Source organism: Onthophagus taurus, chromosome 3 (assembly GCF_036711975.1).
Source record: "Onthophagus taurus isolate NC chromosome 3, IU_Otau_3.0, whole genome shotgun sequence".
In the NCBI taxonomy this organism is placed as follows: domain Eukaryota; kingdom Metazoa; phylum Arthropoda; class Insecta; order Coleoptera; family Scarabaeidae; genus Onthophagus; species Onthophagus taurus.
The window spans coordinates 22,588,472-22,614,129 of record NC_091968.1 but is presented as its reverse complement, the minus strand read 5'-3'; the positions used below and the strand labels follow the sequence as shown (position 1 = coordinate 22,614,129).

The following is a 25,658-nucleotide window of genomic DNA, read 5'->3' as shown; positions in this document are numbered from 1 at the left end:
AGGTTGCAGGATAATGTTCTGGATCCTGCGTAGGACCAGACTTACGAGTGCTGCAGCACTTTTAAACAGCATCAATAATAATAATAATAGCGGTAAGTCTTTTTTTTTTTTGAATTTTTTTAAATTTTATTTCGCTCGAGGAATTTAATTTCATCAAATGATCAAACGAGGTTCGAGTCCACGTGGAATGTGTTATATTAAAGGCATATCTCGTCCCCTTTTATATCGTCTCATTTTTATCATATTTTGTTCGATATATCTTTGAGTGGGTTCATTTCCGGGAGAATATTTCTTTCTGCCTTAAGATGCGTATCTTTCTCGAAGTAATTTCAATTTTCTGCAGGAAAATTACTTTCTCTCATTCTTATTTTAAAAAATGATTTATTCCTCGCTACTTTGATACAGTTTAAATTGACCCAGAGAATTTTTTTTATCCTTTTTCGAATGAAAATTTTATAATTAAAGTGTCCTTCGATGGAGGGCACTTTCTGTTACATAACTAGTGTATCAAATCCCACCAATTAAATGCCCGTCCACGTTAAGCAAAGTCTTAACGAGGTTCCCTTACGAACGAATCCCATTAAAACCCCCCTCTTTACACTTTATCTTTCAACGTTCATCATAAAATCGAAACAATTTTAACCAAAACATGATTTTCTTGATAAAAACGTGTATTTGATTGATAAGAACTTGATTAATTCCACAATATGTTGTTGTAAAGTTACGAAATCATGCCGAAGAGAATTTAATGCAATTAGTTAACACATTATTAAAGTTTGGTACACCTTGGGCGATTCGAACCACCATCTTGAAACCTCGAATAAACCCAACTAGAAATTACTCTCAGATTTAAACTTTATCCGAGTTAAAACTTGAAAACTCGATAACTGAGAAAAAATTTTATTTGATTTAAATCGAAACGACGATTTTGAATGTTATTCAGTGTGAAGTGAGCTTCGAACTTAACTTAAAAAAAACTGTTGATAATAATAATTATTAATTTAATGAGAAACGACGTCGTTTTAGGGGTTTAATAACGCAGAACATAGCGGTATCGTAATAAATTCGGTCGTATCTTGTCACGTGACATCTCCAGTTACGACCCCGAACATAACTAACCCACTAGAAATTTAATGCCCCCCGTCCTATATGAACGGTACATTAGTCCCCATTTCGCAACAACCAATTCCCCAACCTCGCTCGTCCGAGGAGACACTGAGTTTCAAACAAATCAATTATTTGGGGTGAAATTGTATTAATAAAATCGGAATTTGACGCAAACGTCGAATGAAATGTCAAATTTTTAATCGTGCAATGAGCGCTAGCGCCTCTCTTGTTATCTAGTTATTTTAAATGACAATGTTTAGATGAATACTAATATTCTTCATAAAATAACCTTTAAAGTGAGTCCAAACATGACGCATTTTTTTAATCTCCAATAAAAATCCTTTAAAATGAGTCCAAACTCGACATATTTAACTTTAATATTAATGGAGATACAATCACTTCCGGTCTGAAACGTCAACGTCAATTTTAACATATTTATCATCTTCATTAAAAAACCTTTAAAATGAGTCCAAAGATGACGCACTTATCTCAAAAAACAAAAAAATTAGAATAAAAACATTAAACCCGAAGTTAGCAACAATGAAGATAGCTATTTAATTTTTAAATATTAATACCAACCTTAATTTTCTACTTTTTTTTTTTATTATATTTTTGTTTTTGTGACAAATATTAAAACATTTTATAAAAATTAAGAATATGTCAAAATGACATTGACATTTCAAACCGGAAGTTGCTTATATCTCGAGTAATATTGGAATTAAAAAAATAACTTCATTAATATTGAAGATAAATATGTCGTGTTTGTACTTTTTTTAAAGGATTTTTAATGAAGATTACAAATATGTCTAAATTGAGGTTGACATTTTAAACCTGAAGTTAGTTATCATAAAATAGACAAATGGATAACTTCATGGTGTTCTTTCATAATGTATTCTTTATTAAAAAACCTTTAAAATTAGTCCAAATATGATGCATTTATCTCAAAAAACCAAAAAGTTCGAACTTTCAACTTTTAATTTTGACATATTTGTCAACTTCATAAAATATCCTTTAAAATGAGTCCAAACTCGACATATTTAACTTTAATATTAATGGAGATACAATCACTTCCGGTTTGAAACGTCAATTTTGATATATTTGTCATCTTCATTAAAAAACCTTTAAAATGAGTCCAAACATGACGCACTTATCTCAAAAAACAAAAAAGTTAGAATAAAAAGCATTAAACCGGAAGTTAGCAATTTAATTTTTAAATATTAATACCAACCTTAATTTTTTATTTTTTTTTACTACATTTTTGTTTTTGTGACAAATATTAAAACAATTTATAAAAATTAAGTATATGTCAAAATGACATCGACATTTCAAACCGGAAGTTGCTTATATCTCGAGTAATATTGGAGTTAAACCTATCATGTTTGGACTCATTTTAAAGGATTTTTCACGACTATCTATAAGATGGGGGTTCAAGATAACCTCCAATAACTTTTTCCCATTCTTTAATCGATTCTGAATCAAGCTTTTTTGTCAACAATTATCAATTCGTAGCTTTTTCAACATATGTCAATGTTCTCTGTAAAAGTGAATCCTCAATACATTTTTCTATAAAAACAGTGTTAATCTCATCCTTCTTTTCCGTTAAAGTGTGTGCGTCTCGAATATAAAAAGGTAAGACAATATTCAGAACATTTAGACATTTTTTGGTCCTTCGAGCCGGATTTGAACCAGCGACCTATGGATATAAAATAAGATAGTAATATATAATATAATATATTTCTATATTATATAATATTATATTATATAATATTTTTCATTTTTTTCTAAATGTTCTGAATATTGTCTTACCTTTTTATATTTGAGACGCACACACTTTAACGAAAAAGAAGGATGAGATTAACACTGTTTTTATAGAAAAATGTATTGAGAATTCACTTTTACAGAGAACATTGACATATGTTGAAAAAGCTACGAATTGATAATTGTTGACAAAAAACAAAAACGAAAAAACGGCCATGGATACGGCCATGGATACGGTCATGGATATACAAATTAACTTTTAAACTTTTAACAATTACAAACATGTCAAAATTGACGTTGACATTCTTAACCGGAAGTTGACCATAACTTCATTAGTATTGAAGATAAATATGTCGTGTTTGTACTCATTTTGAAAGATTTTTAATGAAGATTGCAAATATATCAAAATTGAGGTTGACATTTTAAACCTGAAGTTAGTTATTATACAGGGTGAGTCAGAAAGAATGGGAAATCCGAATACCGGAGATACTAGATACCAAAATATGATGATTTAACCTAACATCTCTTATACAAATGTCAGTGGTTTTCGAGGCACAGGGTGTTGAAAGTTAAATTTTTATTTCGAAATTTCTTGATAATTTTGAAGCTTTTTGTACTATTAGCATAAAATTTAGTAGTTTTATGTTTTCAAGCATGAGAAATATGAATTTGAAACTTGTTTTGTTATTGCTCATAGAGGGCGCTAGATACACACTGTTTGTTTGAGATATCACGTCATTTCAAGAATTTAACTTTCAACACCCTGTGCCTTGAAAACCACCGACATTTGTATAAGAGATGTTAGGTTAAATCGTCATATTTTGGTGTCTAGTGTCTCCGGTATTCGGATTTTAGATTCTTTCTGACTCACCCTGTATAATAGACATATGGACAACTTCATGGTGTTCTTTCATGATGTATTCTTTATTAAAAAACCTTTAAAATGAGTCCAAATATGATGCATTTATCTCAAAAAACCAGAAAGTTCGAACTTTCAACTTTTAATTTTGACATATTTATCAACTTCATAAAAAATCCTTTAAAATGAGTCCAAACTCGACATATTTAACTTTAATATTAATGGAAATACAGTCACTTCCGGTTTGAAACGTCAACGTCAATTTTAACATATTTACCATCTTCATTAAAAAACCTTTGAAATGAGTCCAAACATGACGCACTTATCTCAAAAAACAAAAAAGTTAGAATCAAAAGCATTAAACCGGAAGTTAGCAATTTAATTTTTAAATATTAATACCAACCTTAATTTTTTATTTTTTTTTATTATATTTTTGTTTTTGTGACAAATATTAAAACATTTTATAAAAATTAAGAATATGTCAAAATGACATTGACACTTCAAACCGGAAGTTGCTTATATCTCGAGTAATATTGGAATTAAACCTATCATGTTTGGACTCATTTTAAAGGATTTTTCACGATGATTACAAATATGTCAAAATTGACATTGACATTCTTAACCGGAAGTTGACCATAACTTCATTAATATTGAAGATAAATATGTCGTGTTTGTACTCATTTTAAAGGATTTTTAATGAAGATTACAAATATGTCAAAATTGAAGTTGACATTTTAAACATGAAGTTAGTTATCATATAATAGAAGTTTTACAACTGAAGTTCATCTAGTGTTAGTCACTTTTTCCCACTTTTTTTTATTTTTAACGTGTTTTTTGGGTCATTCTTGATTTTTTCCCAAATTTCTTAATATTTCTTTAGTTAAAAAAGAGCGTTCTTAAATTTTAACCTGTAAACTTGTAACACTTCGTCCTTAATTTTATTTTACAACTTTTTAAAGTTTAATTTTGTAAATTAGTAATTAGTAATCTGATTTCGACTTTGATATGTGATTTTTTTAACAAGACAAAAAGAAATATTAAGAAACTTGTTTGTAAAATGGATAAAATGAGAGATGTTAATCTATTTGTACAGTCTCTGAAGATGCCAAACCAAACAATTTTCAATAGTTTGAGCCTCTCTGTTCTGGGAAGTCTTATATTTTTAGAGATATGAAAACGAAAGTCCCGTTTTTTTCAACATTATTCATTTGTCGCTTAGTCAAGTGATGCATTACGCGGAAACTGTCTAGTTCTAAGTCTAGTGTTACTTCTAGTTTTACTTCAATGAAAAGTATACAACTATTCAACGCTGAATAACAATTAAAACTAGAGTTGATAGAAAATTCTGCTCATATTGAAACTTGTAAAAATTGAAGGAAAACTGGTTTTGTAAAAAACACTAATGGGCAAAATTAGTTTTCTTTCTATATTTGTTGCTATAGGCAACGAGGTATATGATGCACTTGAAACTAAATTAATCAGAAATTCTGTTCAACCTATAATTAGCAAAAATTAAAGAGAAGCCGGATTTTAAAATCGTTTCTTCCTGTCCTGTGGTACCTGGATCCAGTTATTAGCAAATCTCCTGATGTCATTCGTCCATCGAGTTGGTGGCTTCCCTCTACTCCGTTTGTTAGCTCGAAGTCTCCATTCCAACAGCCTTTTCGTCCACCTTTCATCTGTCTTTCGGCCTACGTGTCCAGCGATGCGAGAAATGATACTCCAAGAATTGATATTTCCATTTTACGCTGTGTTGTTATAAGTCTGTTGGCTGATGTTATGGTCAAAGTCCGTGTTTCTGATCAACACTTTTCGCACTGATCGAACACTTTTCTCTTTAGACATATGGGTAGGTTACTCTTAAAGACATCTCTGAGTTTACCATATGCTGCCCATGAGAGGATTATTCTCCTCCTCAGTTCGCATGTCTGGTTGTCTCTTGTGATAGATAATTTTATAGCCAAGATAGGTGTACTTATCCACTAGTTCAATTTCCTTGCTTTCCGTCACAATATTTTCACTGGGAACCAGATTAGTCATAAATTTGGTCTTAAAGATATTCACCTCACGCAACATCAGTTTTAAATGAGTTAAGTCACATGGATTTAATACAAAAAAAGTAAAAAATAAATTTTAAACTTAATGACCTTCTTTGCTCGCCGATCATTTTAATTAGCAATTACAGACTGAGAATCCACCGCGTGTTAATAATAATGTATGTAATGGATATTTTGGTATAATTTTGAATGTTTGTGCAGTATAGGGTTTCTGCTAAACGAGGATGAGGTTAATTTATGGATAACTAATTTGAATTTTCCACGAATAGTTAATATATTAAATAGGGTGTAGCGCGGATGGATCGATTTGCGTTTATTTTGCGAATTGCAAATGGGGATTAATTGTATTTACGTGTAATTATATTGGTTGAGAGAATTCATTAATGCAATTTCTTTTTAGGCCTTAACTAAGTTAATTCAGTTCAGTATGAATCTGTATGATTCGAACCTAACCTGAGTATTTAGTTGCCAAATTTACTCAGATTTTTAGAGGCAAAATTATTACAATGATATTTTTAAGTATGTATTAGCAAAATCAAGTAAATTGGTATAATTTTTAATTATACCAGTACATTTTTCAAAATCATCCAAAATCACAAATATTGAATACCATGGAAAATTTAATTAGAAGAGCTATAAGATTAACAGATAAACCATTTATTAGAGATATAAATATAAAAATTTTTAATATTTTGATAGAAAATGATTACCCTAAGACGTTAATAAATAGAAGTTGGTATAAAATATATAATAAAATTGAAAATCAAACCGTTGATCGCTTAAACATCAATATAAATAACACCAATAATAAACCAACTACCAAAGAAAATCGTCAATATAATTTACGAGAGAGAAACATAAAAATTGATAATAAGAAACAAAGAAACAACTCTTAATTACAAATTATACATATGAATGGAAATAAGAAAGACAACAACATACAAACAAATAACGATGATAATAGATAAGTAAAAGAGATAATGTTACTCAAATGAAATATCATAAAATCAAATATATACCTGAAATAACTTATAAAATAACAAACATTTTCAAGAAGTATGACATAAATGAAATAAAATTCGCACAATGTAATCGTAATAAATTACAAACTTTGATGACTAATATGAAAGAAACCTGTGGATAAGGTAAATACAATTTATCAACTCGAATGTATGGACTATAACAAACTTTACATAGGAGAATCAAAACAACATCTTCACAGACGTTTAAAACAACATCAATATGATGTAAAAAGTTTGAAAACAATAAAGAAGACAGCTTTGTGCCAACATACAATAAAAAAATAACACCATTTTAATTTTGAAAAACCAAAAATTTTAAGTAACGAAAAAATACATTTAATAGGAAAAATTTGGAAACAATATTTATAACCAAGAATATAAACAAAACAGTTAATTTCAAATCAGATACGGAAAAAAATAGGTACCCTGTATGCCAAAATAATAGATGAGTTAACGATTTAAACGATAGAAATCAAAATTTTTATTTTTAAAAAATGAGATACACTACAATAAAGAACAGGTTTTTTTTAGACATAAAGACTTTACACGAAAATCAAACCACATGGTTATTTTTAATACAAAAGTATTAATAAAAAACTAATACAAACCCTATTGATGGTAAATGAAAATATTTAAAACAATTTTATACTTAAATTTAGATGTTGTTTGTTAATGTTTTGATTATACTGTATCTGTTTTTTAAGATTTAATTTTTGTTTGAGATAACGTGATAGTTTACAGTGATTTGAAGTTTTGTAGATTGTTATGTACAGTCATGTTCACGAGAAATGCACACTCAAGGTCAAGTGCTGTTGTGAGATCCGACATGCCGCTGGCTAAACGGGCTGAGTCGAGCGCACACGAAGCTCGTGGCTCGTGGGCGTTCGGACCAGCGGCATGTCGGATCTCACAACAGCGCTTGACCTTGAATGTGCATTTCCAGTGAACATGACTGTACCTGATGATGGGCGAATATTACGCTCGAAACGTCGTACTTAACTTTGTAGACATGTATTAATTTAAATACGAGAAAAATTCACAAGGAGAATGAAGTGTGTTACTATACCAATTAAAAATTATATAAAACAAAAACCTCCTTTAAAATAAAAAAGAATATACAGGGTGTTTCACGTAACTTGTTCGTTAGAACTTTTTTAGGTTCCAGTATTCGTACAGTTTTAAAATTTTGGTAGTATGGGTTGTTCAGTTGGAACTTTCGATCTAAAATATTTTCGAGATGGCTGCCACTTCCGGTCTACCGGAAGTTGACCATAACTTCGTTATTTTAAATGGAATGCTATAGTTTTTATTACACCTTTTAATTGTACGTAAAAAAATATGTTGACTTTCATAAAAGTTATTGGTACTTACCGTTTTTCGTTTTTGAGTTATTTTGATTTTAAGGCTTTTTTTGGCAAATTTCACCATGCTCTTTAAAACCCTATATCCCATCTAACGTTCATTCAAAAAAGCTCTAAATTGGCACGATTAGATGCTCTCGAATAGATTGTCATATATTGTATCAGAGTAACTTATACAGGATGGTTAAAAATTGAATTACCGTTTCTCCATATTCAATGAAGAGAAAGTCGAAAATTTTAAATGGTACGCCGCATATTTTATTAGCCTGCACGAAAGGGAATTTAATTCTCTACAATTTATCTATAAACTTTCCTATACCTATTTATTGTGGTTTCTCGCATATTCGTAAATTTATCAAAACATGCAGGAAACCGTTTGTATTTTTATTAGAAAGCCATGACATTTTGACAGTTTTATGTTTAATTTATTTCTATTATTATTTGTACTACTAACTACGATTGATAATCTTTTAGTTTATTAGCTTTTACTTGCCAAAAATAACAAACAGAAGATCAAATAAATGAAACTATTAAAACAAAAAGTTAATGATAAAAATTAGAGTTGAATAAAAACATAAATTTATAATATAAATTTGTTATTAAATTGAATTTGGAAATGCAATAAAATACGATAAAATATTTATTTCGTAAAAACCATACATACAAAATAAATTTCAAATAACGGCGTTGGAATAATTTACCATGATGTTCAATGACTTACACCCGTCGTCAAATGTAACTAATGACAACAATAATACAAACATGGACCAAAAACTGTCAAAATTCCATAGCTTTCAAATAAAAAAAACCTGCATTTCGTGCATGTTTTAATAAATTTTGCAATATGAGGCAAACTACAAGAAATAGGTATGGAAATGTTTATAGATAATTTGTACAGAATTAAATTCTCTTTCTGATAGGCTAAAAAAATATGGGACGTTCCGTTTAAAATTTTCGATTTTCTCGCCATTAAATATGCAGAAACAGTAATTCAATTTTTGACCACCCTGTATAAGATACTCCGATACAACAAATGACAATCTATTTGACAACATCTGAAGAGTAATTGTACCAACGTAGATGTTTTTTGAATGAACGTTGGCTGAGATATGAAGTTTTAAAGAGCATGTTGAAATTTACCAAAAAAAGCTTAAAACCAAAATAACTCGAAAACGAAAAATGCTAGGTACCAATAACTTTTATCAAAGTCAACCTATTTTTTTACGTACAATTAAACGGTGTAATAAAAACTATAGCATTCCGTTTAAAATAGCGTAGTTATGATCTACTTCCGGTAGACCGGAAGTGGCGAACAAGATTTAAAAATGGTTATTTCTCTAAAAATGGTCTATTTTTTGGTTTTTGACCAAAATTGTTCCACCACTAGTTGATATTAACTATTTAGAGGTAGTATTAAGTTAATTTGTGTGATTTTTGATTAATCTAATCGATTTCTCCATGTTTGCAATTTTTTGTAAATCAGATAAAATTTTGATTACTACGACCATAACATATTTAAGCTTATACCAAGTATTTAGGAGCAAAATTAAGTTGATTTGTATCACTATGAACGCGTTGTGATTATTTTCATTGCACGAGACGCGATTTTGCGTATTTTTGAAGTTAAACATGATTCCATCTGGAAGAAAGTTTCGCAAGTTTACCCGTGCGTGAAAAATTCACACCTAATTGAGACTCCGTCGTCCAAAAAAAGAAAAACACATTTCACAAGTCAGAAATCGAACCTTTTCCTTCCGAACGTTCGTAAAATTTATGCAATCAGGGCACGGGTTTGAACGTCGACGGGTTCCCTCTCAATTAGAATAAACAGTCTATTTGTATGTACAACCCCAAGCTTTTCTGAAGAACGGCCGCTTTAAAGCGAATGCAAATGATTATACCGACGCCGACGGAGACAACCTCGTCAAACGTCAACTTTTTCGACCTTCATAAAATTGCTAAGTACAAAAATAACTCGATTTTTGAACTATTTTCGGGAAATCTACTTGATCTCCGTTAAATCAAATCGGATAACAAGATTCGGATTGGGAACAACCTGGGAAATGACTTCGAATGACGTTTCCGGGAACTGAAATTGGATGTGGCTTCGCTCCCCATAGTATCCATTCTATTCCATGTACTGAGGAGAAGTGGGTTGGAGTTAAATGAAAATGGATTGACTTCGACGAAAATTATAGATGTATAAACAAAAAATTTTTAAAGTTGTACTGATTTTATTCTACTAGAAATGACCTGGTCGCTGAAATTATCGATTTAATTTTATTACCCACAAAATGGTGCATGCACAAAATAACACCCTCGCATTTTTTAAATAAAAAGTTAGGTTGTTAAATAATTTTGGGATGGATGAGTGATTTTAGTCTGTGGTGAATATTGTTGATAAACTAGGTCGGAGAATATAGCTTTCCAGCTAACAACGTTTTGAGATAAAGTGAAACGCCCTTAAAGTCTACCGTAGTTTACTAATAATTTTCAAACTCAACAACAACATAATGTCGTGGGTTTTGCTCGGAAATTCTGGTTATAAGTTTGGCTTCGAATTGTTGCAAACATTTCGTGGCGTTTCAATTTAATGAATCATTAAAAAGCACCAACTAACAATTTGATTAAACTTTGAGGTTACGAATAGAAAAAAAAATCATTAGAATAGATGAAGGGAAATAAAACGGGTTTGTGACCTTCCATAAAAACTCTTTGGGGAAATAAATGATGTAAAATCACGCAAAAGGGGTTGTTTCACATTAGATAGTTTTTTATAGGATATGTTCGTGATTCGTGATCAGGGTAAAAGTTTAAAAAGAGAAGTATTTTTATCATTAAACACAATACTTATAAAATTGTAAACTGTCATATTTATTTAGGTTGGTAATAATTTATAAATTTAAGTTGGCAACATAATTATTTGGCATTAATCTGTAAAATGTCAATAAAAACGATCGACGCGACGAGCGAAAAATGACGTTAGTTAGAAATTTTTGAACTTAATAATCAATTAAGTATTTTCAATTCGTAAAAAACGTCATTATTGACAACAGTGCGTGAAATTTGACAGCAGTGCGTGACATAACAGAAGCGTAAAATAACTATTATGAAACAGTGTGTGAAGTTAGCTAGTTATTAATTAAGTTCGTTATTTACAAACGAGAATAGATAAAATCAATTACTTGCTTTTTTGTAATAAATCGGAGCAGTTATGAATGGTGTTTTCTTAAAACTTAATAATCGGAAAAATCTTCGTCGATTAATTATCAAGAGATTAGATACTGCTAATAGATGCTTGCAGAAATCTAGATAATGTTGGCAGAAGACTACACATTATTGGCAAGAAACTAGATAATGCCTAAAAATGACTAAATACTGTCGTATATGTTCTAGATACTGCTAATGGAAGACTAGATACTGCTAAAGAAAGATTACATACTACTTACGGAATTATTAAATTAGTTGCAGAAGATTGACAATGTTTCTGAGTACTGCTAGTATCGTTTATACTGCTAACGGATGACTGGATAGTGTTTGCAGAAGACTAGAGAGTGCTGATAAAAGATTTGATAATGTTTGTAGAAGACTACGTACTCCTGGACTAAGATTATTTGCTTATTTCTTGCAGAAAATTACATACTTCTTTCAGATGTCAACAAACTGTTGGTAGAACACTACTTATTGCTTACAGAAGGATACAAACTCATTGTAAAAGTATAGATACTGCTGGCAAAGGAATAAATACTGCTTGTAGAGAACTACACACTGTTAATAAAGGACTAGATGCTGCTTGAACAGAACTAGATAAATCTGGAAAAAGTCAGAATACTATTGGTAGGCTATCATATTGCTAATGCAAGATTAGGTACTGCTAATAAAAGATTAGATGCTGTTTGCAGAAGACTAGATAACGCTGACGAAAGACTAGATACTACATTTAGAAGATTACATACTGCTGCCGCAAGACTATTTACTTTCGTCTTATAGAAAATTGCTTACTGCTTTTAGAAGGTAAATTAATGTTGGCAGAATACTATTTACTACTTGCACAAGATTATTAATCGGTCGTAAAAGACTAAATACTACTAGCAAATGAGTAAATGCTACTTGCAGAAGATTATATACTGTTAGAACATGACTAGATGCTGTTTGCAGAAGACTAGATGATGTTAGCAGAACACTGGATACTGCATTTAGAAGATTACATACTGCTGCCGAAAGACTTTCAACTTTCTGCTTGTAGAAAATTGCTTATTGCTTTTAGAAGACTAGACAATGTTGGCAGAATACTATTTACTACTTGCACAAGATTATTAATCGGTCGTAAAAGACTAAATACTACTAGCAAATGAGTAAATGCTACCTGCAGAAGATTATGTATTGTTATAATATGACTAGGTGCTCTTTGTAGAAAACTAGATAAAGCTTACGGAATACTAGATACTGCATTTAGAAGATTGTATGCTGCTGCCGCAAGACTATTAACTTTTTGATTGTAGAAAATTAATTACTGCTTTTAGAAAATTAAATAATGTTGACAGAAAACTATTTGCTGTATGCACAAGATTACTAATCGTTCGTAGAAGACTAAATTCTACTAGCAAATGAGTAAATACTACTTGCCAAAGATTATGTATTATTGGAACATGACTAGATGCTGTTTGCAGAAGATTAAATAATGCTGACATAACACTAGATATTGAATTTGAAATATTACATACTGCTGTCGCAAGACAATTAACTTTCTGTTTGTAGAAAATTCCTTACTGCTTTTAAAACATTAAACACTGTCAGCAGAAAACTGTTTACTGCTTGCATAAGATTATTAATCGATTGTAGAAGACTAGATATACTACCGGTAAATGAATAAATGTTACTTGAAGAAAAATATGTATTATTGGAACATGTCTAGATACTGTTTGCAGAAGACTAGATCATGCTGACAAAACAATAGATACTGCATTTAGAAGATTACATACCGCTGACACAATTCTATTGACTTTCTGGTTGTAAAAAATTGCTTACTGCTTTTAGAAAACTAAGCACAGTTAGCAGAAAATTATTTACTGCTTGCACAAGATTACTAATCGTTTGTAGAAGACCAAATACCACTAGCAAATGAGTAAATGCTACCTGCAGAAGATTATATATTGTTGGAACATGACTAGATACTGTTTGCAGAAGATTAAATAATGCTGATATAACACTAGATACTGTATTTAGAAGATTACATACTGCTGCTGCAAGACTATTACCTTTTTGCTTGCAGAAAATTGCTTACTGCTTTTAGAAAACTAAATGATGTTGACAGAAAACTATTTATTGCCTAACTAAAAACTAAATTCTACTAGTAAATGAGTAAATGCTACTTGCAGAAGATTATATATTGTTGGAACATGACTAGATGCTGTTTGCAGAAAACTAGATAATGCAGGCGGAACACTAGATACTTCATTTAAAAGATTACATACTGCTGCCGCAATTCTATTGACTTTCCACTTGTAGAAAATTGCTTACTACTTTTAGAAGATTAAAGAATGTTAGCAGAAACTATTTACTACTTGCAGAAGATTACTAATTAGTCGTAGAAGACTAAATACTACTAGCAAATGAGTAAATGCTACTTACAGAAGATTATGTGTTATTGGAACATGACTAGATGCTATTTGCAGAAGATTAAATAATGCAGACATAACACTAGATACTGCATTTAGAAGATTACATACTGCTGCTGCAAGACTATTAACTTTCTGCTTGCTGAAAATTGCTTACTGCTTTTAGAAGATTAATCAATGTTGGCAGAAAACTATTTACTACTTGTACAAGATTACTAATCAGTCGTAGAAAACTAAATACTACTAGCAAATGAGTAAATGCTACTTGCAGAAGATTATATATTGTTGGAATATGACTGGATGCTGTTTGCTTGTGTTGGTATTGCATTTAGAAGATTACTTACTGCTGCTACTAGACTTTTAACTTTCTCCTTGTAGGAAACTGCTTACTGTTTTTAGAAGACTAAACACTGTCGACAGGAAACTATTTATTGGTTGTACAAGATTTCTAATCAATATGAGTTCAAGGCAAAATTTTTAAGTTAGGTTTCCCACAGAAATTTTGAAAATTGTTTTATGTAAGCTTTCACTACCTACCGCTAGGTTGCGCGCCGCCCCCCCGTTTTCCGCGTACACAAATCTCTTGGGTTTAATTCCACCACCAACCACACTAGGTTGCGCGAATTTTTCTAGTTACTTTTTTAAGAAACACACCATATTTAGTTACTTTTTCAATACCAACCTAAATCTAGTAACTTTTTGGTCCCCCAGATTTAAGTTGGTCACTTTCCCTATACTTATAACATTGGAGCGTGACGTCACAAGGAGCCGCTCTATTAATTTTCTTGCAAAAGAAAGACTAGTTCGAATAGTTAGTACTAACACTAAACTTAGAACTAGAAAAATTCGGGTTTAACCGTCTTTTGAGACGTTCGGCTAAACCCGAATGTTTCTAGCTCTAGGTCTAGTGTTAGTTCTAACGATAACAAAAGTGTTAATTCTAGCTACTAGAACTAACATTAGCACTATCACAATAACCAACATTAAATCTAGACCTAGAAATATACGAATTTAGCCATCTTTTTAGACATAATCTAAACTTGAATATTTCTAGTTCTAGTGTTAGTTCAAATTCTAGTGTTAGCTATAGTTTTAATTGTGATTCAGCTTTAGATTGTTATATATTTTTATTGAATAAATTTGATATATAACCTCGTAAATATTGATTTTTTTTTTATGAGAGGAAAAATTCAATCATCATGTTTAATTACAGTTTAAACACTCCCCAAGAGTTCCAACTCGTGTTAATTCTATCCAATTAAACCGTTTGTTTGTTATGAAATTAATATTGAAATTGTAAATTAATGTTGTTACAGAAAATCGGCCAGCAAGAAAAGATTACAATAAATTAGCGAGCAACGATGACAATTCAACCGACCCCGAAACTATTAAAACTACCAAAACTAACAGCGGTGAAGAATTGGATAACAACGAAGCGGATGATCAGAACAACGAAGTTTTGGATACCGATACTGATTCAAATTTTACTGACTTAGATTTGGATGATGGGGATGATTTTAGTGATGACTCAGATTACGGTACGTAAAAAAATAGAAACAAAAAGCTTTTTTTACGTGTCAATCCGTTTTCAAGAATTGAAGGGGACTCGATTAAACCAAACATAAGTGCCCCAACTCAAACAATCCCATTTCGCTGGTGACCGGAAATCCTAACTTTCAATTTGTGGCTATTTCCCGACAACGAACGGTACTCGAGAAAGAACTTTTCCCCACGGAAAACCTCTCATCCAGTTAACTTCAAAATTAGCTCCCCGTCCGGTATACTTGGCCGTAAACTTTTCCAGGAAAATTAATTAAACATACACGTTTGTTTTTTTTTTTTAATATTTTTCATTTATTTTTTTCCATTTTTATTATTAAATTGGGTCGTGAGGGTTGTCAGAACAATGTGTGGAGGGGGATTTAGGTTTACTTGCTGAGATTACGTAATGCGGCCCCGTGCGGGGGTTGCGTCCCTGAACCGCTCTGCAGCAAAGGGCGATACGGACAATGCACCTGTCTCTAAGGCTAAATTACCCCACGAGCCCGGATTCCCTAATTACAAGCACGCAAACAATAGATGTTCTGTAATTAACGTTACATTTAAAAGCTATCAAAATATGTTTTTTTTTCTTTTTTTGGTTACCTCTAATAAACCATTTATTTAGAATTTTAAACAATTTACTTCCTGTTTATTACATACATTTTATTATTTTTATATTATAAACTATAACTGCCCAATTTGAAATACACAAGACTGTAAATGACATCTGCTAATTGCAACTTGTATGTTTTAAATGCAGACTGAATCAGAAACTTAATTGTCTTGCAGCAGCAGTATGTAGTACTCTAACGGCAGTATCTAGTGTTCTGCCACCATGATTTAGTCTTTTACAACTGATTAGTAATCTTGTGCAAGCACTAAATAGTTTTCTGCCAATCATCTGAGAGCAGTAAGCAATTTTCTACAATCAGAAAATTAATAGTCTTCCTGTAGCAGTATGTAATCTTCTAAATGTAGTATCTAGTATTCCGCCAGCATTATCTAGTCTTCTGCAAACAGCATCTAGGCATGTTCCAACAACACATAATCTTCTGCATATGGCATTTACTATTTGCTAGTAGTATTTAGTCTTTTACGGCTGATTAGTAATCTTGTGCAAGCAGTAAATAGTTTTCTGCCAATAGTGTTTAGTCTTCTAAAAGCAGTAAGCAAATTTTTACAAGTAAAAAGTTAATAGTCTTGCGGCAGTTACTGGCACAAGTCGTTACTATTAACAATTATCGCTCAACATTCAGAGACATTATTTTCGGTGTGGCTCAGGGCAGCCATTTGGGGCCGCTGTTATTTCAGCTCTACATTAATGATATTCATGCCTGCTTTCACCACTAAAAATTTTTTTTGTATGCCGATAACAGCAAAATATTTGCAAAATCACATTTACACGTAAACGCTATCCTATTGCTTTTGATTATTCCCTCGGCTCTAACACTCTCAAACAATCTGAATGCGTTAGAGATCTTGGCGTTCTCTTTAACTCCAAACTTACATTTTCTCTCCATATTGATTATATTGTTAACAAGGCCTCCCGGATGCTCGGATTAATATGTCGTGTATGTCATCCTTTCACTAATCTATCCTATATCCGTTCACTCTATATTGCCTATGTATCATCTGTTCTTAACTATACATCCACCGTTTGGAACCCCCAGTATCAAATCTACATGGATCGTCTAGAGCTAGTCCAAAAGCATTTTTTTCGTCACCTTATGTTCGGCGATGCACAGTTTTCGGCATCTCGTTGCTTTCCTCCAGGCGCAATATAAACGATTTAATCTTTCTTCATAAAATGAGTAATGGCATTGTTCACTGCTCCACGATACTATCCGAGTTACAATTGGACTGCGTTATACATCACTTGACTAAGCGACATTTTATCGTTTTTAGAGAATTTCATGCTGTCTGGTATGTAAAGGTGTAACTTATCTTAGAAAAAATGCAGAATACCGAAAGACCTAAAATACTATTTGTTTGAAAAAAACTTTCAGTTGTCAATATCAACTTTAATTTTATTATTATATTTGTAATCTTCATAAAATAACCTTTAAAGTGAATCTAAACTTGACACATTTATCTCATAAAACCAAAAAGTTCGAACTTTCAACTTTTAATTTTCAACACACATTTGTCAACTTCATAAAAAATCCTTTAAAATGAGCCCAAACTCGACATATTTAACTTTAATATTAACGGAAATACAATCACTTCCGGTTTGAAACGTCAACGTCAATTTTGACATATTTGATATCTTCATTAAAAAACCTTTAAAATGAGTCCAAAGAAGACATACTTATCTTAAAAAACCAAAAAGTTAGTATAAAAAGCATTAAATCGTAAATTAGCAATAATGAAGATAAAAATCTTTAATTTTCTTAATAAGAATTAGAAATCCTTTAATTTGACACCAAACATGACACATTTAGGCCAAAAAACAAAAAAGTTAGGTTAGAAGATGTCAAATATCCGCCATTTTGTTTGTTAAAAATTATAAAATCTCGACAACGATTAGAGATAAATATATCGAGTTTGGAATTATATTTAACGATTTTTAATCGTCAATCTAATTTTTTGAAGAAACCAACAACTTTACAACAAAAAAAAATGTCAAATGTCAAAATCGAATATTTATTAATGAAAAATTATCTTTAATTTTCTTAATAAGAAGTAAAAATCCTTTAATTTGACCCCAAACATGACACATTTAGGACAAAAAACAAAAAAATTAGGTTAGAAAATGTTAAATGTCAAATCTCCGCCATTTTGTTTGTTAAAAATTAAGATATCTCAATAACGATTTAATGATTTTTAATCGTCAATCTAATTTTTTGAAGAAACCAACAACTTTAGAACTAAAAAAATTGTCAAATGTCAAAATGGAATATTTTTTAATGAATTACCTTACCTTTTGACACATTTATCTCATAAAACCAAAAAGTTCGAACTTTCAACTTTTAATCTTCACACATTTGTCAACTTCATAAAAAATCCTTTAAAATGAGTCCAAACTCGACATATTTAACTTTAATATTAACGGAAATACAATCACTTCCGGTTTGAAACGTCAATGTCAATTTTGACATATTTGTCATCTTCATTAAAAAACCTTTAAAATGAGTCCAAAGATGACGCACTTATCTCAAAAAACAAAAAAGTTAGAATAAAAAACATTAAACCCGAAGTTAGCAACAATTTAATTTTTAAATATTAATACCAACCTTATATTTTTATTTTTTTTATTATATTTTTATTTTTGTGACAAATATTAAAACATTTTATAAAAATTAGGAATATATCAAAATGACATTGACATTTCAAACCGGAAGTGGCTTATATCTCCAGTAATATTGGAATGAAACGTATCATGTTTGGACTCATTTTAAAGGATTTTTCACGACGATTACAAGTATGTCAAAATTGACACTGACAATCTTAACCGGAAGTTGACCATAACTTCATTAATATTAAAGATAAATATGTCGTGTTTGTACTTATTTTAAAGGATTTTTAATGAAGATTACAAATATGTCAAAATTGAGGTTGACATTTTAAACCTGAAGTTCATGGTGTTCTTTCATGATGTATTCTTTATTAAAAAACCTTTAAAATGAGTTCAAATATGATGCGTTTATCTTAAAAAACCAAAAAGTTCGAACTTTCAACTTTTAATTTTCACATATTTGTCAACTTCATAAAAAATCTTTTAAAATAAGTCCAAACTCGACATATTTTACTTTAATATTAACGGAAATACAATCACTTCCGGTTTGAAATGTCAACGTCAATTTTGACATATTTGTCATCGTCATTAAAAACCCTTTAAAATGAGTCCAAAGATGACGTACTTATCTCAAAAAACAAAAAAGTTAGAATAAAAAACATTAAACCCGAAGTTAGGAACAATTTAATTTTTAAATATTAATACCAACCTTAATTTTTATTTTTTTTTTATTATATTTTTATTTTTGTGACAAATATTAAAACATTTTATAAAAATTAAGAATATGCCAAAATGACATTGACATTTCAAACCGGAAGTTGCTATATTGGAATTAAATGTATCATGTTTGGACTCATTTTAAAGGATTTTTCACGACGATTACAAATATTTCAAAATTGACGTTGACATTCTTAACCGGAAGTTGACCATAACTTCATTAATATTAAAGATAAATATGTCGTGTTTGTACTCATTTTAAAGGATTTTTAATGAAGATTACAAATATGTCAAAATTGAGGTTGACATTTTAAACCTGAAGTTAGTTATCATATAATAGAAGTTTTATAAATGAAGTTAATCTAGTGTTAGTCACTTTTGCACAGTTTTTTTTATTTTCAACGTGTTTTTTAGATCACATTGATTAAAAAAAATCGTCGATTTTTAAGCCACATGATGATTCTTGAATTTTTCCCAAGTTTCTTAATATTTCTTTTGTTAAAAAAGAGCGTTCTTAAATTTTAACCAGTAAACTTGTAACACTTCGTCCGGAATTTCATTTTACAACTTTTTAAACTTTAATTTTGTAAAATAGTAACTAATAATCTGATTTTGACTTTGATATGTGATCTTTTTTAACAAAACAAAAAGAAATATTAAGAAACTTGTTTGTAAAATGGATAAGATGAGAGATGTTAATCTATTTGTAGAGTCTCTGAAGATGGCCAAGGGCCGAAACTAGTTAGACTTAAATTCTATATAAAATAAAAACCAGTTTAAAAGTACAAAATCAAATTCTAGATTATTTTCTTAAAACATTTTTACACGAATCGTCATCATTTTGTCCCTAGTTTTAGTGATTAAATTTATGCCACAACTTACAAAAACACCCTGTATAGTCTTGTGATAGCTGAGTATTGCGTATGCCGTCTAATTAATTGCTTATAGGTGTTAATTTTACTCTTTTTAAAATTAAGATTCTCTTTTTTGGTAATTATTATCATATTCATATTCATACAGAGTGTTTCTGAAAAATTGTTGGTCTAAACCCATAAATGGCTAAGATATGGGCCTTCAAAATTAAGAAATTTTTAAACATTTTGAATGAACTTTGATGTTCACAAAGGTTATTTCATTTCAACATTTTTGAATTTAGACCAAAAGTTTTTACAGGGATTGACATCATTTTTACACTAATGTTTGAGATTAAAATTATATCACGACTTACAGAAACATCTGTATAGCATCATGCTATGGGATTGTGGCAGTAGGAGCAATTTAAAAGTAGAGCAACGATACCAAGATAAATTATAAAGGAGCAATTTCAATGCCCTGAGAAGCTATTCAAATTGTGAATAATATGAACTAGATTAAAAAACACAAGAGGATCAGACTCTGTTTTGCTTGTTGTTTCCAGTTTTTGTTGAATTCGTCACTCTTAGTCATCCTCATTATAATCCTAGGTTTAGATTTTTTCCTATTTACATTCTGATAAAATTTCCTCGTACCCGACTGTGTTGTTACTTTCTCTAATTCCTGCCTCACTGTTTTTCTTCCTTCCTTCATGCTCTGTACTCCTTCTCCGTTTCTTTGGTTCTACATTGCTGCACTCTTCTATCCACTCACCCAACGTTAAAAGCATACCAGTTTGCTCACTAAAACTGTTATTATTTGCCAATTTAAACAACTATTAACCATTAAGGTATGGTGGGTAATAATTTGACACTTGCATTCCCGCTTTACTTACAATTATATTTGTAATCTTCATAAAATAACCTTTAAAGAGAATCTAAGCTTGACGCATTTATCTCATAAAACCAAAAAGTTCGAACTTTCAACTTTTAATTTTGACATATTTGTCAACTTCATAAAAAATTCTTTAAAATGAGTCCAAACTCGACATATTTAACTTTAATATTAACGGAAATACAATCACTTCCGGTTTGAAACGTCAACGTCAATTTTGACATATTTGTCATCTTTATTACAAACCCTTTAAAATGAGTCCAAAGATGACGTACTTATCTCAAAAACCAAAAAAATTAGAATAAAAAGCATTAAATCGTAAATTAGCAATAATTAACATAAAAATCTTTAATTTTCTTAATAAGAATTAAAAATCCTTTAATTTGACACCAAACATGACACATTTAGGCCAAAAAAGTTAGGTTAGAAGATGTCAAATATCCGCCATTTTGTTTGTTAAAAATTATAAAATCTCGATCACGATTAAAGATAACTATACCGAGTTTGGATTTATATTTAACGATTTTTAATCGTCAATCTAATTTTTTGAAGAAACCAACAACTTTACAACAAAAAAAAAATGTCAAATGTCAAAATCGAATATTTATTAATGAAAAATTATCTTTAATTTTCTTAATAAGAAGTAAAAATCCTTTAATTTGACACCAAACATAACACATTTAGGACAAAAAACAAAAGAGTTAGGTTAGAAAATGTTAAATGTCAAATCTCCGCCATTTTGTTTGTTAAAAATTAAGATATCTCAATAACGATTTAATGATTTTTAATCGTCGATCTAATTTTTTGAAGAAACCAACAACTTTAGAACTAAAAAAATTGTCAAATGTCAAAATGGAATATTTTTTAATGAATTACCTTACCTTTTGACACATTTATCTCATAAAACCAAAAAGTTCGAACTTTCAACTTTTAATCTTCACATTTGTCAACTTCATAAAAAATCCTTTAAAATGAGTCCAAACTCGACATATTTAACTTTAATATTAAAGGAAATACAATCACTTCCGGTTTGAAACGTCAACGTCAATTTTGACAAATTTGTCATCTTCATTAAAAACCCTTTAAAATGAGTCCAAAGATGACGTACTTATCTCAAAAAACAAAAAAGTTAGAATAAAAAACGTTAAACCCGAAGTTAGCAACAATTTAATTTTTAAATATTAATACCAACCTTAATTTTTTATCTTTTTTTATTATATTTTTATTTTTGTGACAAATATTAAAACATTTTATAAAAATTAAGAATATGTCAAAATGACATTGACATTTCAAACCGGAAGTTGCTTATATCTCGAGTAATATTGGAATTAAACGTATCATGTTTGGACTGATTTCAAAGGATTTTTCACGACGATTACAAATATGTCAAAATTGACGTTGACAATCTTAACCGGAAGTTGACCATAACTTCATTAATATTAAAGATAAATATGTCGTGTTTGTACTCATTTTAAAGCATTTTTAATGAAGGTTACAAATATGTCAAAATTGACGTTGATATTTTAAACCTGAAGTTCATGGTGTTCTTTCATGATGTATTCTTTATTAAAAAACCTTTAAAATGAGTCCAAATATGATACATTTATCTTAAAAAACCAAAAAGTTCGAACTTTCAACTTTTAATTTTCACATATTTGTCAACTTCATAAAAAATCCTTTAAAATGAGTCCAAACTCGACATATTTAACTTTAATATTAACGGAAATACAATCACTTCCGGTTTGAAATGTCAACGTCAATTTTGACATATTTGTCATCGTCATTAAAAACCCTTTAAAATGAGTCCAAAGATGACGTACTTATCTCAAAAAACAAAAAAGTTAGAATAAAAAACATTAAATCCGAAGTTAGGAACAATTTAATTTTTAAATATTAATACCAACCTTAATTTTTATTTTTTTTTATTATATTTTTATTTTTGTGACAAATATTAAAACATTTTATAAAAATTAAGAATATGTCAAAATGACATTGACATTTCAAACCGGAAGTTGCTATATTGGAATTAAATGTATCATGTTTGGACTCATTTTAAAGGATTTTTCACGACGATTACAAATATGTCAAAATTGACGTTGACATTCTTAACCGGAAGTTGACCATAACTTCATTAATATTGAAGATAAATATGTCGTGTTTGTACTCATTTTAAAGGATTTTTAATGAGGATTACAAATATGTCAAAATTGAGGTTGACATTTTAAACTTGAAGTTAGTTATCATATAATAGAAGTTTTATAACTGAAGTTAATCTAGTGTTAGTTTTGGGTCATTTCACATTGATTAAAAAAATTCAGTTTTTGTTGAATTCGTCACTCTTTCCTCATTATAATGTTAGGTTTAGATGCTTTCTTCGTTTCTTTGCTTACAAAGTACAAAGTGACCTCTGATTCATGTTATTTACATAATTTTTACAATATCGTCTCGCCGCTGCGTTAGCATTGCCTAAACACTCATCCAACTTTAAAATCATACCAGTTTGCTCACTAAAACTGTTATTATTTGCCAATTTAAACAACTATTAGCCATTAGGGCATGGTGGGTAATAATTTGACACTTGCATTCCCGCTTTACTTACAATTTGTTTTCATAGGCACCTACGATTAATAAAAATATTTCAAAATCGAGGTTGTATCTTTTTGCGCAAGTAGCATTTACTCATTTGCTAATAGTATTTAGTCTTCTACGACCAATTAGTAATCTTGTGCAAGCAGTAAATAGTTTTCTGCCAACAATGTTTAGTCTTCTAAAAGCAGTAACTAATTTTCTGCAAACAGTATCCATTCATCCGTTAGCAGTATAAACTATATTAGCAGTACTCAGAAGCATTGTCAGAAGTACCTAATCTTCTCCCAACAGTACCCAGTCTTCTGCTAACTGTAAGTAGTATTTAATCTTTCTTTAAAAGTATCTGGTCTTCTATTAGCAGTATCTAGAACATATTTGGCAGTAGTGTAGTCTTCTGCTAACACTGTCTAAGTTTCTGCAACTATGTATCATAAACACAAAACTGCATCAAATGTACCAATCAATTTATGTGAAAGAGTTATATAAATATTTATAAATAAAATGTCATATTTATTTTTTCCATTCATTCTTTTTTGTGTTGATAAAAAAAATATCGAATTCCCTCTACGTTGAAGCTTTCGAGTTTTCTACCTGGCACAGACACGAAAATCCAATAAAGCTTTTCCTCGGCGAGTAAACGCGGGTGTCCGTTTCGGTTTTCTCCTCGCCAATCGAGGTGGGGAAGTTACACGAACGTAGAGTTTGAGTTTTAAATATCACCCGGGTCACGGCACGGAGGGTACGGTACATCCCTAGCAATCAACCGTCCGTATCGATTGCTCTTGCAAAAACATTGCGAATTTTGCAGTTTTACAGCATCCCCCCGAAACATATAACGAATGACAACCCTGTCCGTTTTGTCAAGATCCTTGCGTTCATCGTGCATCCCCCCACTAATGAAAACGTGAAATTGGAACGTGTTTCGGCACGTTATTTGAAAAAAAATTTTATCACAATAATAATTATGAAATTCAACTAAACCAAGTTTATTTCCCGTTGGATTTCCCGATTTTCCAAGTGAACTATTAACGCATTTCCATTCGTAATCGAGTTTACATCGAAACGCGTTCAAACAGACTCGGATTACGATAAAGATGGGAAAATAGGATTTTCGATACCGGATTTCCATTCGATTTATTTTTCCACGCGACGTGGTTTTTAGATTAAATCTTTTTTTTTAGACGAAGCTCTTACATGTAACGTCTGCGATAGATCTTTTGCTTGCCCGAAGCAGCTTTCATCTCACAAGCAAAAGAAAAGACATTTTGGGTAAGTTTAAAACCAAAAAAAAAAAAAATTGGGATTAATGTTTGTTTAGGTGTTCGGCTTGCGATAGTTTATTCCCATCGTTGATGTCGTTGGAACATCACAAAGAAGAATTTGATCATTGGTCAGGTGATGATGATGGAATTTTAACCGAATCAGATGAAGATGATACGATTATAACGGAGGAATGCGAACGGCTACTTTAAATTAAATAAATGTAATGTGTTAATTAATTAAAAAAATATTTATGCTTAATTTATTTTATGAGGGTAAGAAAGTTTCCGTTCTGTGATATGAGAAATACGCATTTTTGGGAATTTTAATATCTATCATCTGCTGGTTTATCAGGAATTAAAAAAAAATAAACATATCTGCTATACGAATGAAGATAAATTAAAAAATCAAAGTGATTGTTTGATCCACGTGAAGTTAGCGCGTGATTTGATTGAATGTATCACTCGGTATTAATATGTCAAACAAAAAAAGATATAAATAAAAAGTAAAAATCAGGTGTAATCCAAAATAATCGAAATTGAATTATTAGATGTATATATACATTCTTTATACCAGAGATGTACATGTATTTATTTTTAGGATGTATAAAACAAGAAAATAAATAAAGTTGTGTAATTAAGTCTTTTTCTACCTTTTATGTCATTGATATGCGAGAATTACTCATAAAATCTTTCAAAAATAATTTCAATTTTAAGTAAATGAGAACATTTTCATAAATTTCTCCTCAAAATCAAAATTATAAACTAATTAATTAATTTATTATTTA

At 30.2% G+C, this 25,658-nt stretch overlaps 1 protein-coding gene across 1 annotated transcript; it reads left to right on the top strand.

The window, feature by feature from the left end:
* On the top strand, nucleotides 1-25,507 carry LOC111421358 (protein starmaker). The gene is made up of 4 exons (XM_023054502.2): nucleotides 1-92; nucleotides 15,099-15,320; nucleotides 24,793-24,880; nucleotides 24,930-25,507. Exons 1-4 carry the CDS (start codon nucleotides 14-16, stop codon nucleotides 25,081-25,083), a joined length of 543 nt encoding a protein of 180 aa, XP_022910270.1. The 5' UTR covers nucleotides 1-13; the 3' UTR covers nucleotides 25,084-25,507.
* Nucleotides 25,508-25,658: the final 151 nt, after the last annotated feature.